The sequence below is a fragment of the Petaurus breviceps genome, unplaced genomic scaffold (genome assembly GCF_028583685.1).
Source record: "Petaurus breviceps papuanus isolate PSGF00001 unplaced genomic scaffold, PetGlider_PUasm1.0 90763, whole genome shotgun sequence".
NCBI classification, from domain to species: Eukaryota; Metazoa; Chordata; class Mammalia; order Diprotodontia; family Petauridae; genus Petaurus; species Petaurus breviceps.
The window spans coordinates 11,318,918-11,335,984 of record NW_027187340.1 but is presented as its reverse complement, the minus strand read 5'-3'; the positions used below and the strand labels follow the sequence as shown (position 1 = coordinate 11,335,984).

General features: G+C 36.6%; 1 protein-coding gene across 2 annotated transcripts in view; it reads right to left on the bottom strand.

Annotated features, from left to right (window-relative positions):
- Positions 1 to 17,067, bottom strand: part of ITGA4 (integrin subunit alpha 4) — a 96,691-nt gene that overhangs the window by 54,645 nt on the left and 24,979 nt on the right. For both annotated transcript variants that reach the window (XM_069068568.1, XM_069068569.1), the window contains 8 exons: positions 15,931 to 16,037; positions 15,708 to 15,837; positions 11,857 to 11,924; positions 10,717 to 10,846; positions 8,094 to 8,179; positions 7,081 to 7,143; positions 6,853 to 6,990; positions 5,885 to 5,996 (listed from right to left, as the gene is read on the bottom strand). In XM_069068568.1, the coding sequence (XP_068924669.1) occupies positions 5,885 to 5,996; positions 6,853 to 6,990; positions 7,081 to 7,143; positions 8,094 to 8,179; positions 10,717 to 10,846; positions 11,857 to 11,924; positions 15,708 to 15,837; positions 15,931 to 16,037 (834 nt within the window). The remainder of the gene's footprint in view (positions 1 to 5,884; positions 5,997 to 6,852; positions 6,991 to 7,080; positions 7,144 to 8,093; positions 8,180 to 10,716; positions 10,847 to 11,856; positions 11,925 to 15,707; positions 15,838 to 15,930; positions 16,038 to 17,067) is intronic.

Below are 17,067 nucleotides of genomic sequence, written 5' to 3'. Positions count from 1 at the left end.
TTTGGCATTTCAGCTTTCAAAATTTGCTATTAAATTACAAAGGGATTATGATCTGTGGAGGTACAGAAAAGAGCCACACCAATGAAATGACAGATCCCCGAAATATTGAAGTATGAAGAATAATCATTTGCTTAAGTAAGGAGCCTATGGCTTGAATGCTGATGTAAATCAATTTAAATGCTGACTTAGCCTGGATCCCTGCTGTGAAATGCTATGTGTATGGAAATTCAAGCATAGTTTTATTTATTCATGGGCACTAATGACGTCAATTAAGACAAAACATCTTACTTAAAATAAATAAATAATGAGCCTTCAGAGAAGAAGAATAAATAAGCCTCTAATCAACAACTTTTCAAATTACCCCTTCCCTGCTGAAGGCATCATTCACTTTATAGCTCTGACAGATATATGAACAAAACCTAACTTTCTAGGAATCCTGGGATTAGTATTAGATTTTACTGATAAATGTGTCAGATTAGCTTACGGAATCTAAGAAAATCAGCACCCTCAAATATATAAGGCATTGTTTGTCTGCTGCTAGACAGTAACACAGGGAGCTGGTGACTCTTAAAAGACTGTGTTGCCAGGTCCTTAGGATCTCCAGAAACTAAGATGTGAACCCATGCTCTACATAGAGCAAGTATCTTCTCAATGTGCTCTGTCACCTTGAACTAGTCTACAGTCTAGTCTCTGGGAACCTGATCAAATATCCTTTGGCAGTGCTAGGAATTCAAAACCACCTAAGACCATGAGCCTCAGTGAGACAAAGGCAACAGAAGGCTTGTACAAAAAAAGGGTTTAGAAACCCCTTAGATCCTGACCCTTAGAAGTTCTCATGTCTCCAAATCTATCATCCTTGCTTTGACCTCATTTTCTCCTCTTCATACTCTTGACCTTATGTTTGACAAGTTTAACCAGGTTGTACTTTATCATGGAATCCCTTGCCTTTGCTCTAATCACTGTTCATGTCCTACAAAGACCCAATGTTGTGTTCTTCCTGCCATATGCCTTCTCTCTTCCAACTCTGAAGGCTGTTAAATCTGGAATACCATATGCAATGAATGTGCCCAACCACAACTAGCCCAACTTCAAATGAGACGCAATGTGGCATAGCAGATAGAAGATATAAAGACATAGATATAGATGGGACAAAGAGAGATGATATAGTTATAAATGATATAGAGATATGAAGAGATAGAGGTACAAACAGAGAAAGGGAAATGGACAGAGAGCACATGTGTGTAGATAAACATATAGATTTATGTTTATATATGCCATGTGGCCATGGAAAAGTCTCTTATCCTCTCTTACTCCTCAATCAACTCTCTGAAACTTTAAGTTAAAAATAAATTGTATTTCTGCACTTGTGGAGGGAAGTTACAGCAATAAAATGACAGCTCTTGAAATCCCTACCACCACCCACCACCCAATCTCAAATAGCCCTCACTAACAGAACAAATCTTTTATTCTTCTCTGATTGACTATTATGCTCTCCACAATGGCTGCTAAAGAAACCTTTCTTCATATCTTAAGTCCCCCATAACACTCTAACCCTGGCTCTCACCTAATAATTCTACCTCCTACTTTACTGACAAAATTGAGGTCACCAGTTCCCTCGTCTCCCTGACTCCAAAGCTCAAACTCCTTTACATTTTCAAGCATCCTCTGCTCTTTTGTTCTAGTTTCTGAGGGAGAGTTGGCCCTTTTTTCCACCCCATATGCAGCCATCTCTTTTGAGATCATTCTCTCTCTGTCTCTGACTCTCCTTTGCAATATTCCCCTTTGTATTAGTTCCTTTGCTACTACCTAAAATACACTCAGATCTCTCATCCTTAAAAAGCATTAAGTTGATTCGGTCAAACTATCATCCACCTCACCTCCCTTTTCACCACCTATTTTCTAGAAAGAGCTATATACTCTCAGCAACTTCTCACTACTCACAACTTTTCAGCCTCTTACCATCAGCCTTTTGATAACACCTTTCTGTCGCTCTCAGAATTTACCAACAATGACTAATGCTAAATTCAATGGCCTTTTCTCAGTCCTTATCCTTTTGGACTTCTTTGGGCTAATGACATTATGAACTACCATCTCTTACTGGATACGGTTTTCCTTCCTTCCTTCCTTCCTTCCTTCCTTCCTTCCTTCCTTCCTTCCCTCTCTCCCTCCCTCCCTCCCTTTTGGAGGAGGGAAGGCAGGACAATCAGGGTTAAGTGACTTGCCCAAGGTCACACGGCTAGTAAGTGTTAAGTGTCTGAGGCTGGATTTGAAATCAGGTCCCCCTGACTCCAGGGCCAGTGCTCTATTCACTCTGCCACCTAGCCTCCCCTTCTTTCTTTTTTTGTTTAAGCTTTACTGTCTTCCTTGGTGATCTCTTTAGTTCCTATGGGTTCAATTATCTCTTCACAGATAATTTCTAAATCTATATACTCAGCCAATAATTTCTCACTTAAATTCCAGCCCCTTAACACCACTAGTCTCCTAAACATGTCCACTTGAAGATGTCAAACTCAATCCCTCTTCCCAAGCACCCCATCTAATCAGTCACCAAACCTTGTAATCTCTACCACTATAACACCTCTCCTATCTGTAATCATAATTTCTTAACTGGTCTCCCTGCTCCCAGTCTATCCCTCTCTAGTTTATCCTCCACACAGATAGAAGATAATCTTTGTCAAGTCCAGGTCTAACTACATGAATTTCCTGTTCAATAACTTTTGGCATCTTCCTAATATCTCAAAGACAAACTATAGACTTCTTATCCTGGTGTTAAGACTCTCCACAATCTGGTTCCAATCTATCTATCTTGCATCACATACACCCTAGCTTTTAAATGAATTTTCCCCAAGGCTCAGCTCTGATGCCACCTTCTCCATAAAGCTCTTAGTTCTCTCAGTTTTTCAAGTTCCCTCTTTAAGTTACTGTTGTCTTTAATCATTTTCAGTTGCATCTGACTCTTTGTGACCCCCTTTGGGGGAAGTTTCTTGGCAATGATACTGGAGTAGTTTGCCATTCCTTTTCCAGCTAATTTTACAGATCAGGAAACTGAGGCAAACAGCTAGCGAGAGTCTGAAACCATATTTGAACTCAAGTCTTCCTGACTCCTGGTGCTTTATCCACTATACCACCAGTTATGTTGTATTTAACTATCTCTGGGCATGTTGTATTTCCCCAGGAAAACGTAAGTTCCTAGAAGACTTTTTCTTTTTATCTTCAATGAACAGTGCCTCTCATATAAAAAAAATAAAAAATAACTTTGCATTTAATTTACTTAAATATTATATACACTAAAGTTACAGATCAGTAACTGAAAACTTTTTTTTTAATTTGAATTTTATATTTGCCTCCCTCCATTACCTTCCAAATTCTTTTGAGAAAAGATGTGTTCAACCTTTGTCATCTAGGTCAGTCATCACTCCATAAAATAGTCACTCAATAAATTATTTCCAAGAAAAAAATTATGAATGAAGTCTTCCTAACTTGGTTTTTCTGATTTACATGATTTCCTTTGAGCTCAAATCTCACCATGTGCAGGAAACTGTTCCTGATTCTCTCCACTCTCTCTATGAAACACCTTCTATTTTATACATGGCTTCTAGACAGAGTTGTTAGTATGTTGTCTCTCCATCTAGAATGTGAGCTCCCTGAGGACAGGGACCGTGTTTTTGCCTTTTTTGCATCTCCAATATTTAGTGCAGTGCCTTCCATGAGGTAAGTGCTGAGTAAGTATTTCCTAACTAACTGAAACCACACTATCTTTGGAAAATAAACTAAAATGGCTATGATTTGAAATTTCTCAAAAGCCAATTAAAAAGACAAAAATAAGCCAAACCATGAATATTTACATTTAAGACCAAACCTAAAATATCTAAGTGAAAGCAGAGGGTATTAGATCAACTAATATAATTTTTAAAAATCAACAAAATTAGGAATTTAACATCACATGCTCCTATTTATACAGTACTAGCTAACAAAAGCCTACTATATGACATACAGTCTCTACCTTTCTCTAACTCATAATGAGGTGTTCATACACTGGATACTAGCCAAAATGGTGTCCTCTTTAGAAAATGTCTAATTTCACTTTGCTAAGCACGACTCTCTTTTTACTATGCTAGTCATTAGAATTAAATCATTTGGACACAGTAAATACAGTTGATTTTCTCACTTCCTTTTACAGCAAAGTAATTGGTTTTGTAACAATTCTACTATAGAAGGCAGCCATAAAAAGAAGTACAATAAAAGTACACCAATTCTGACTAGAACTCATGGATTAGGGTACGAAAAAAAAATTAAAGGAAAAGAGTATTTTTTTTAATTGACCTCTCCACCCACCTAAATTTGAAGTCCATTCCATTTCCACCACCATCATGGGAAAATAGAAGGATTAAGGAAGAGAACAAGGCAGAGGAGAAATAAAAAATTAAGGTCATCCTGGGGTTTTTACCCTTATAGGTACAGGCAACTGAAATTTAAGCTATTGGACAAAAAACTGGGTCAAACTGGGTCACCTTAGTGCACATCAGCATCTAAAACCTAAAAAGCAATGAAATATAGAAAGTGAATATTGCAAGAAGAATGAGATGTGTAGCATTTTTCAGAAGTTAAGAATTCAATGGAGTCAGTGTGTATAAATGTAACCAGTAAAAATGCCATTTTGGTGCCCATCTAATTGCCGAAATAAACACTTAAAAATATTATTTGAATCCAGCATGTTTTCTGTTCTTTAAAATAATCAAAAAGGTCATGCTGAATGATACACCTTGATACTGCAGGAAAACCCGCAGCAAAGTTTACTGAAAACCTCAACTCTGCTCCATACCACCAGAGAAATGCACTGACCTGCTCTTTCCATTCCAACATTCACTGGCAGACCCTTCTACCTTCTTTCCACCAATGGAAAAGCTGCCAGAATCTTCTGAGACATCAGGGTAATTGCTCCCAATGAAGGCTCCTGTCAGTTATCTGGGACATTCTTAGCTCACAACTTTATTTTAATATCTGATATAGTTATGTGGCACAGTGGATAGAGCTCCCAGCCTGGAATCTGGAAGACCTGAGTTCAAATAGAGCCTCAGTCACTGTCCATGTAACTCTAGGCAAGTCACTTAACCCTTTTTGCCTTAGTTTCCTCATCTGTAAAATGAGCTGGAAAAGGAAATGGCAAAGTACTCCAGTATCTTTGCCAAGAAAACCCTAAATGGAGTCATGAAGAGTTGGACACAACTGAAATGGCTGAACAGAAAACATACAGATACATACACACATATGTACTAGCTAAGGTTCTTATTCAAATATGTCAAATAAAACTAGATGCTCTTTTGGAGATAGGGAGGACATGAGGAGATTAAATTTGACAGTAGGTACTTGCATATCTCTCTTTTTTTTTTTTTTTGGCTTTTTGGAGGGCAATTGGGGTTAAGTGACTTGTCCAAGGTCACACGGAAAGTTAAGTGTTAAATGTCTGATGTCAGATTTTAACTCAGGTCCTCCTGACTCCAGGGCCGGTGCTCTATTCACTGCACCACCTAGCCTCCCCCATTGCATATCTCTTAAAGGAAAAATTCACCAATTCTAAAATAATTAGTAAGCATTATGTTTTTATTCCTGTAACCACATGGATATATCCCTGCTGGCTACTAGGTTCATAGAAGTACTCCTAGACCCTGTACTTAGAAAGGCAAGACACATACTGACAGGGGCAAGAGAGGACAGCTGATAGTGAAGGAGGCAATAAAGAAACTATAAAAAGCATATAAAAGAACTTTAAAAGCAAAGCAAGCTGGGTTGTTTCCTATATGAGCCAATGAAATTCAATAACATTCACTTTAATGCATGACTTTGTAAGGTGAAATCAACCACAAAATATTTAATTTGACATTACCTTCAAAGCCATCATTATCAATGTCCCCTAAATTGACTATGGATTCTCCAAATCTTGCAGCATATGTGTCACTTCCAACCAGCTCAATTTCCATTTCCTTCATTTTTGCTTCCTAGAAGAGGAAAAAGTGTCATAACAGACCCTTGTAGCATTTAGAATTGTAATCTGATATTACTGTTTCAACATGGATTTTTTTAAGTCCCTAAAACCTAGGTGGAAAATGCATACTGAGGTTGCCATCTATGCAAAAACAAATCTTGCTTGTTGAAGTTTGTAGTTTTTAGAATCGTTATATACATAAGGCCCTATAGTAGGAGGTTTTGGAAGAACTGCTATTATGGACAAGACTGTAGTCAACGAGAAGGAATTAGCTACCAAGGTAGAAGTAATGGGAACTTTGGAGGAAATCACTATGCCATTTTAAAATTCATGATCTATAAAGAAAGAGAAAAGGCAAATATCAAAAATTCTGCAAAAGGATAAATAGGACCTTATGGCCTAAAATTTGCTGGGGAAGTGGATCCTAGAGGTATGGAATACTTTCATGAACAAATAATGAAATGATTGTAGTGGGGGAAGAAATAGGCTAGTTATCTAACAAGACTATAATGAAGATGCACAAGGAACTAAAAGACTAAGGCAGATGACGTAAAAAAGAGACATGTACAGGGTTGGACAAGTAAACAAGGCAAGTGGTCCTGTGAGAATAGTTCTGGGAATGCTACACTCAAAAGAATGAAATATGGTGGGGAATGTTACGAACAAAAGTGTTGTTTTTTAACCAAATTTTTAACACTTTTTTGGCAAGGAAAATACCAAAGAATAGAAAGAATCATTACTGAGATGAAAACAGTTCTCGGTTAAATCAATCACAAGTTTTAGGCAAAAGTAAGGAACAAAAGTCCAATTCTCCTTCCAATTTCATAAAATATTTGAAAATAACTGCTTACTAACATAAGATGACTTACTGAGCCTGAGTTGATGTAAACGAAAACTCTTCCTTCTTCCCTGACAGTACTGTGCATCGGGGCACCAACAAGTAAGTCGGAGAGTCCATCTGCATTGAGATCCACCGCACAAACTGAGGCTCCAAAATATGAACCAAGCTGCACAAAGTCAAAACAAACCTAGTTATGATATTGATTAAGAAGCAGCATCACCATAAAGTTCAGTGAGTAAAGACAGAAGTATATCACCTTCTTCCCCTTCATTTCATACAATATATTCAGTTCTCTTGCGTCAACACTGAAGATATATGCCTAAAAGATTAAAAAAAGTCAGTAAAAGTATCCTTAAATTACATTTGCATATGGCAAAATCATCTTTTCACTTCATTCTAAGGTCTCTGTCTAATAAAATATTAGCTAATTAAATTTAACACCTATAGTTTAAGATTGATAAACTGAGTATGGTTAGTTGTTCAAGATCACACCTAATAATATTTTATTTGTGGATAGTACTTGATGGTGCTAATGTACTTTGCCATCATTATCTTATGAGATTCCCCTCTGAATAGGGTATGACTAATATGATCCCCATTTTCTGAAAACTAAGGCTGAGAGACCATGGCTTGCCTAAGATGATGGAGATAGGGCTAGAAGAAGGGAGTTTGCTTCCCCATGTTCCTCCTCAGCTTCCACTTATACTCCCTAAAAGGTTTACCACTCATATGACCTGTAAGGGGTTAAAGAACAAGTCTGTTCTGGTCTCAGATACTTAGCACCCACACAAAATAACTGGCCGTGTAACCTTGGGCAAGTTACTTAACCCCAATTGCTTTAAAAAAAAAAAAGTAAGAGCTAACTTTTGTTTCTACACTATGACATTTAACCATTAAAATACATTCCCTAATTACCTTTATTTAGTGATAGCAAAATAAATGAAACATTGCTAAAAGTAGAAATGCTGACTATGTTAAAAGGAGAAAAATTGTGTCTGTCCAAACACAAAACAGAACCTACAACCAGCCTAAAAGGTATGTTCCTTTGTTAAACACTATTATGCAGACTTTATAACAAAAGCATTTATTATCATGAACTAGATACATAATAATACATATGCCATAATACCATATCAGCGAAACACATTTTTTTCTTTTTGAATCCTCAAGGCTTCTAGATTCCCTTCTCCCACACTCTTTTCAGCCTTTATCAAAATTTGTATTGAATGTCGTCAGGTTAATAATGACAAAAAAAAATACAGTCCTTACTTTACCAATCTGCTCATGCTGTGGAGCTCCTCCAATGACTTCTGTACGCTGGAGATCTCGAAAATGACCAGCACCAACAGCATATCCTTGGGAGGAAAGGGAAGCATCAGAAAGAAATTCATTATGAGGATATAGCTTCATACCCCATAAAACATTCATAAGTTCAGGGGCAGGGAGCCTGCGGCCTCAAGACTAGGTCCACAGTGCTGCCCTTGACTGAATCCAAACTTCACAAAACAAACTCCCTTAATAAAAGGATTTGTTTTGTAAAACTTGAACTAAATTAAAAGGCTGCGCCCAAGGACCGAGAAGGTCACATGTGACCTTGAACTTGCAGGTTTCCCACCCCTGAGTTAGATGATCTAAAATGTATCTTTCTGATTTTTAAAAACGATTGCACTATGTTGCATTTCTTAGATTATTTACCAGTTATACAAAAATAATACATTTTTATTGGGAATCCAAAGTGTTCTTGAATTCGCTGTTATGAAGCAGTTCAGAAAAAAAAATTGTTCTTGTCAAAAAAATAACAGGACACAGAGAGAGATAAGAAAGAGAATGAAAAAGAACCATTACCAGAGGAATACCTAAAATTCAGTCATTTCAGTAATGCAATATAAATCATGAAACCATATACCCAGAAGTAATTTTTACTTTACTCCCTGGTAAAGGGTCTTTCATTATCCTGTAATTTATACCCTAAATTGATTAAAGTCTACATGTTTCCTGGAAAGATCTAAGAAGTCTAAAGCTAGTTGCCCCTGAAAAAAATCTCTAAAACTTAAGGCACTCTCACAGGGAACAAGAAGGTAATGGTAATTCCACCCTACCGACAATCCATGCCAAATGTATATATGTGTGTATGTGTAAAATTTAATTTTTTCCCAATTACGTGTAAAGATAATTTTTAACATTCATTTAAAAAAATTTGAGTCCCAAATTTTCTCCCTCCCTCACCTCCTTCTTCCCTAAGATGGTAAGCAATTCGATGTAGGCTATATATGTGTAATCGTGTAAAACATATTTCCGTATTAGTTATATAATGCCATGTCAGTTCTTAATCAAATGAAATAATATATATTACATACTTCTGGATCAGATAAAAGCTTTTGGAAATACTTGCAACTGATTGTCTCTGTAGGATTCCTTTGGTACTTTATGACTAGGCCAGACACAAGTGTCCACATGCTTCCTGAATGTATTCTAGTCCCATATCTTTTTGGTCAGTCAGCATACTATACAGATTCCTGAATGACCACTAGCTGAGGAGTATTATTTTCTGTACTTACACTTAAATGAAATTTGCCTTAAGGACAAGAAGTACCCAGAGGACTAATAAAAAACAAAAGATGCTAAAGTGATAGCCTTCCTATAGATTGGTACAATGTTATCTTAGAAGTCTGGTTATCTGCCAACATCAAACCCTATTTCAACATAAGTAGCTTTAGAGAAGAGCCTAAAAATTGAAAACAAAACCCTCAACAGCCAGTTCTCTTGACTTTTGTCATGTTCAAGCCAAAACAACTAGGACTATAGTATGAGGACCATAGTAGGAATGTTTCCTTATACTTGAAATGTAATTCAAAAGTCAAAAACAATTCAATTAAGATTCATCTGAAAAGATGATCCTTAAGTTTCCTGTTATGGATGTTCTTGATTTTAGTTTATAAAACATGAACTGTATAACTTATAAAATGATGTTTATTCTCTTTTAGACTTATTTCCTAGGATAAGTAAAAGTATTAAATTATATTTCAGAGGTAACCAAAAAAAATGTTAAAATACAAATTGAACAATATTATTTTACATGGGAAAGATTCAAGACCGCTTACAAGTTTGGCATCATTATTTCTAAGCATAGGATGCTCCTTTGTAGAGTCAGAAAGTTAAGGAAACCCTGACATTAAATATTCTTGAAGTAACCCTAGTATTTTGGTAATCAACTACAATTTCCTAAGGATTAAAGAAACATTCCTTTCACTACAAACTTGGATTTAACTACTATGTGTTCTATTTTATATATTTTATCCATAGAGAAAATTTAAGTGTTTGTCCTTTAAAAAGAGTTCAACTATCAAAAAGTCTCTAGTAGCTCCTTGACATCAGGGACTGTGTCATTTTTACTCACTGTTCTACCGGTGCTTAGTATTGTGTAGACATTCCATTAATGTTTGTTAAATTGAATTATTTAGGTATAAGGGGAATTTTAATACAAAGATAGATTAACCATTATCAAACATTCTAAAAAAAATCACCACCCATATAATTTGTGTTCTTGTGGACCTTTTATAAACATGGCCATAGTCATCTAGGATTCCTCCTAGGCAAGATTCTTCCCCCTTCTACTTCACAAGGCTGATGAGAATGGAGACTCTGGAACTCTGTGTCCCCAGCACAGTGATTTTTGCACAAAGAAATGCAAGTGGCAAATGTAAAATTCAGATTAACATAAATTAAGGGATTCTGTGGCTGAACAGGCTATTTCTGAATTCTGAGAAGTATTAATGGTCTCATATCCATTATAAATTCATATATTCTTATATCCATTATAAACTTCAAATCAACATTTATTACTCCTTGTAGACCTAAGGTTATTAAACATGTGTTAAATTTTTTACACTACCTAGATAGCTTCCAAATTTTACTTTATTGTCTCTGTCCACAAAAGACTTGTACTCATTTGCAGTAATGCTGTACACAAAAAGTGAACCTGTCCAGTAATGTGATCCAGGGGCTCCCATAACAATTAAATCCTGGAAGGAAAATAAAGCACCTTTATTATCAATGTGAAAATATTTTATCACAAAAGTCTGAAACAGAGATGTTTTATGTGAACATTTTATACACTGGGGAAAAAGATGCTTTTAATGCCAAAGAATTTATTACAAATAACCAATATAGTGAAAGCATGGAAGATGGCAACTAAGGCTTCAGTTCATTCAAAGGGCTTCTGAAGAAAACTCTAAGAATAAACTAGCATGTGAATTTTAGTTCTCGATAAGGAAAGCCAGAGGCTTCTAAAATAAAGGATTACTGAAGATGTATCATCGATTTAAAGCAGAGAAGGTGTTTTGGAAGAGTACAGAGTTGTGAAAGACACCCCTCCCCCACTGAATAAATGATTGGGGATGTATCCACAAAACGAGTTTCTTCAAAATTTTATAGACTTCAGTTTCCCCCAAGTTTGCCTTTTGAGACTGAAGTCCTTATCATTTGGGTCTTGCCTTTAAATAGTAGCTTATCCCTTTGTCCTGACCATTTCACAGCTCTTCTCTTGATTTTTTTTCATGTTCCTCTCACTGTCAGAGGCAGAACACTAAACTAGTCAAATTTTGCTCCAAGAGAAATATTATTAATGGTAAAAATGCAGATCTACAGTTCCCCTTCCTACAGTTTGTAACTAATTCTAATATATTTGGTGCTTATGTTTAAAGTGTGGGTTCTATAAAATGTAAAAATTTATCCTTCAGTAAATTGAAGTTTGATGTGTTTCAACATTACATTTTTTTTAGAAGGCCATTCAGGATAAGACATTCTTCACATTGTTCATTTATTAGAATTTTCTTAAAACATAAATTTAATTTAAAGAACAAAGATTAGGATATAGGCTTCTCTGAGGAAAGTTATTTTATGCTAAGCCTTGCACATTTTGCAATGTCAAAAAGTATATGAATCACATGAAAGATTTAAGTTATTCATGTTCAGAAAAATGAGGATTCTATAGTTCAAAAGTTTAAATTGTTTTAAAAAATTTAATACTTACCTCTGTGTGAAAACTAGATATTCCAGCTTGACATGATGTATACTGTTCTCCAAATTTTTTCAGATTAGCTAAAGAAAAAAAGAAAAAAACTTTTAAAAATAGCACATTTGCTCTATGTGACTTTATAAGCCCTTGATGTTAAAATTTCTTTAAAGGCATTGCCTTTGGTATCTCATGTTTTTAAAGAGAGTAATCCCCTAGGGATTACTTTCCTTCATTGAATATGTATCTTCAGCACCCATCTGTCTAGCTTAGTGTTCAGTCTCTTGGATTGTGATGAAGATGGAGAAGGTCAAGAGAGGGCCAGCATAATGGTCAAGACAATGGAACAGGCTACTACATAAAGGCAGGACCAAAATAAGAATTTCAATCCCAAAAGGCAAAAGCTGAGGGGAAATAGAATTGAGGTCTATAAAATTTTGAAGAAATTGCCATGTTTTATGATTGCATCCCTCATCTTTTATTCAACTGGCACATAATAGGTGCTTTAAGTTTTTGTTGATTATTCAATAGATCATCATCTTTTGAAAAATTAAAAAATACTTTACATGCAATAATGTAGGGAAAAACAGGTTAGGCTGGACTTCGAAGATCCAAACTCTAGTCTACATATTATATTCTATGACATTAGCCAAATCAGTTCAGACTCTGTAGCAGCCCCCTTCTCCCATCTCTCTTCAATTTCGTCCTTTATAAAGTGAGAAACTAGAATAGGTGATCTGATTAAGGCTCCTTCCAGTTATGATATTTAATCTCCAAGCATCTCTCCTGAAGAAGGTACAGATTTCATTTTTTGCAGAAGAAAATGAAGTGCCCCCCATTAAATAATTTGCATGTGGTCACATCATTTGTAGGTGAAGTATTCAAGATTAGTATTTAAGATCCCCAATTCCCATTTCTCTTCCATTGATCAGATGACATTGTATTCCAGATGACTATTTTAACTGAAACTCTTAACAGCTACAGCAGATGTATTGGGTGGAGATTTTTATTACACACTGATATTGATCATTTCACTAAACATAAATTACCCCTCTCCAATCTAAATGCAATATATTGCAGGCTTAAGGGAGCTTAAAGAAATAGAGGTTTCTAACACTCTATGCCTACTTCAATATGCTAGAAAAATGAGAAGTCAAATCATTAGGGGAAGAATCCAGTCAATATTACCTTTAAAGATCAGTCAAATGGGACATTTGCTATCCTGTTAATAAAAAAACAGATGACTAAATTTCCCCTTTATCAACCAGTACTCATAGTTTCAACTATTTGCAATGAGTACAAAAGACAATTCTAGGTCACAAGTCTTTCATACACTGTAACATTTGCTGTCTTTACTACCATTTTTTTGATTGGAAGAAGGAATGTAAAGGACAATAGAGAAAGAAGGCTCTGGATATGTGTGTGTACACCTCATATGTAAAGGAGGGTGATAGATGAGTGGAATTGGTAAGCTGTGGATAGAAAGATGGCCAGGCTAGCATCTGGGTTGGAGAGAACTCTCAATGGTGCCCCAAATGTCACACATAAAGTCTCCCTTTCCATTTCATATTGAATGTGTCTACTAATGTGCCTACTCGATCTACTTAAGCCCTGTGTTACTATGACTCCTACAAGCTTCTCACATCCTGGCTAGATCAGAAAGGAAAAGCTTTTCAAATTTCACTTATTTATGCACCTACACAAGAGAAGGTGAATAAACAAGAAGTAGAGAGAGAGATGGTGAAGGAGAAAGAGACAGAAGCAGGCAGACAGACACAGAAACGGCGAGACAAAGACAGAGAATATACACATGGAGCTCTGCTTGAGGACTCCAAAGCAATTTGAGAAGCATTGAGATGAAGAAGAAATTAAACAAATAGAGTAATCTTCACAGAACAGCTTCACTATTTTTTTGGAAGGGCAATGCATTTCCAGAACATCAGAAACACTTGTTTTTGAAAATAACTACAGAGAACACATTTTTATTTCCAAAACTAAATATAAATGAATCTTAATTATCTATTTCATTGGCAGAACTCACTCCTATCCAAACAGAAAAGAACTGACTATAATATCTTTCCCCTTAAGTACATACGTTTCATTAATTATTTGGAGCTAGCCCTACTAGCTACAGAGTACAAATGAAAGAGGAGTAATTTTAGGAGTTAAAGAAATAATTTTTGGGGGTGGAGCCAAGATGGTGGAATAAAAGCAGGAACTTGCTTGATATCCTGCTCCGACGACCTCCAATACCTATAAAAAAATGACTCTAAACAAATTTTAGAGCTACAGAACCCACAAAGTGACAGAAAGAAACAAATCTCCTGCTGAAGGCAGCCTGGCAGGCTGATAGGAAGGGTCTACCACACAGGGCTGGGAGCTGCGCACAGGCCCTTGTGAGCCGCAGGGGTACAGACCCAGGGCGGCCCCAACCAGTGGCATAGACTGGACAGAGAAACTTCAGGAGAGTAAATCACTGGCAGCTGTGGCAGTTTCCAGACTTCTCAACCCATAATTCCCAAAGAAAAAGAAAAAGGTCAGTAGAGAATTCTGTTGGAACTGGGTAAGAAAAAAGTGTGGTCCGGCCCCTGCCCCCAGGGGGAGAAGTGGCAGCAGCAGCATGGCTGCTTCAGCTACTGCCCTGTGGCTGCCTCCAGAAATCCTGGCCTGCAGACTGAAGGGGCACCAGGTGACCATTCAGAGGATAATCGTTCTTGCTTTGACCTGCTTGGATCTGGGTCATATTCTTGGGTGGTGGTCCTGTGGTGAGGAACACCAGTGTGCCAGAGCTTGTGGTCACTATAGAGAGGGCACCCTCCTCACAGCTCTGACAGTGGCAAAACCCCCAGCAATTTGGGACACAGCTGTTTCCCTCTGGAAGCAGAATTTTACCATGGAGAAGAGGTCAAAATTCAAGTAACTGGCTGGGTAGATGAACAAACAAAGGAAGCGCAATCAGACCATAGAAACTTTTTGACAGAAAAGATCAAAACATGGAACCAGAAGAAGACAACAAAGTCAAAACTCCTGTATCAAAAGCTTCCAAGAAAAATATGAATTGGTCATAGGCCATGGAGGAACTCAAGCAGGATTTTGAAAATCAAGTAAGAGAAGTAAGGGAAAAACTGGGAAGAGAAATGAGAGTGATACAAGAAAATCATGAAAAGCTAGTCAACAGCCCGACTGAAGAAAATAACACCTTAACAAAACAGACTAACTCAAATGGCAAAAGAGGCCCCAAAAGCCAATGAGGAGAATAATGCCTTAAAAAGCCAAATTGGCCAGATGGAAAAGGAATTTCAAAAACTCATTGAAGGGAATAATTCCTTCAAAATTAGATTGGAGCAAATGGAAGTTAATGACTTTATGAGAAATCAAGATACTATAAAACAGATCCAAACCAATTAAAAAATAGAAGGCAATGTGAAATATCTCAAAACCACTGACCTGGAAAATAGATCCAGGAGAGATAATTTTAAAATTATTGGACTACCTGAAAGCCATGATCAAAAAAAGAGCCTAGAAATCATCCTTCAAGAAATTCTCAAGGAAAAGTGCCCTGATGTTCTAGAACCAGAGGGTAAAATAGAAATTGAAAGAATTCACCAATCACTTCTTGAAAAAGACCCCAAAAAGAAAACTCCTAGAGATATTATAGCCAAATTCCAGAGTTTCAAGATCAAGAAGAAAATATTACAAGCAGTCAGGAAGAAATAATTTTTAAATAACTAGGGAAAAATACAGAACCAATTTATTTATCCATAAGCAAAAATATATTTCAACTTGAGAATCATGAACAAAAATGTATGTACATTTTTAAAGCAACATATATTTGCTTCCCATGATTCAATATTACAGTATCACCTCACCTTGATAACAGGGAGTCATTCTTTTACTGTGCTCACTTCGCAAGTCAGGGGGCATGAGATAACAAACACCACTGGGAAGCTTATAGTCACTTTTTATGTAATATATATTTTTCCATCGATGTCCACAGGCCTGCATGAAACACAAATGCAAATTATGTAATAGCAGTACCCATGCTGTAAATGTTTGCATGACACCAACTGAGGACAAAATGCCAATACATACCAAAATAGTTCCATCTTCGTTTGGCTGTCTGGAAAGACTGACCCCCAACCACTGATTGTCTCTTTCTCCCAAACATGTCTTTCCACAATAGTCTCCAGCAGGACTGCCTACAGAATGTACAAAAAAATTACTTTCCATAGTTATCATGGAAATAACATTACATTACATAAGCTCATAAAAATAAGTACATGAATTCAGGAAACCCAAAATGAAATTAAACTCTACTTTCACTTTCTCAATTCGGTATTCAGTATTTATGAAACTCTGTGGTAGATGGGGAGTTCTGAGCCTATTATGTTTCCCAAGCCTGCTTATTGTCTTATAATATAGGCTGTATTAGTCAAATACCCGTGTTTCCCCGATAATAAGACACTGTTGTATTATATTTTTTTTTTGAAAGAAAAACACCAGAGGGCTTATTTTCAGGGGAGGGCTTATGTTGTCCTGCCTCAGCTCTCCTCCGCGGCACTGCTCTCAATGGCACCAGCAAGCAAATCACTGGGGAAGAACAGGATGACGCGCTCACTGCTGCAGCTCTGATTGGATGCAGCTTGGAGCGTGGCACGCGTTTCACCCAGCGGGGGGGCGGTGCATACAGAGGGTACCGTAATGTAGCGTGTAGTGCAGGGGATCACCTTCACTATAGTAGCAATCTCAATAGGGCTTATTTTCGGGGGAGGGCTTATTTTAGAGGAATCTTACATGGTAAGGGGAGGGCTTATTTTCGGGACAGGTCTTATTATCGGGGAAACACGGTACATATTTATACTGTCAAATTTTTAGTATGGTAGAGAAACAACTTTATTTATATGGGATAATTAAAAGGGTGTCTAAGGGAGCACCAGTCAAAAAAAAAGCGAGTAAAGCCAATTTAAATATCGCTTTGAATAATTTTCAAAAAATAATTAGACCAATTGAAAATGTATTCACAACATTCTTTTCACCATTAACTCAACAATGATAAGTATCAATTTAATAAGGAAAGAATAAGATGCATGTTGAATTTGCCATCCTTTGTATCCCTTGGGTTTAACACCATGATTGGCACATAGTAAACATTTCATAAATGCTTGTTGATGGAATGTCAGGACCAAAATTCAAATTCTATTCCTATCACTTACTCTATGGGCCCATTTT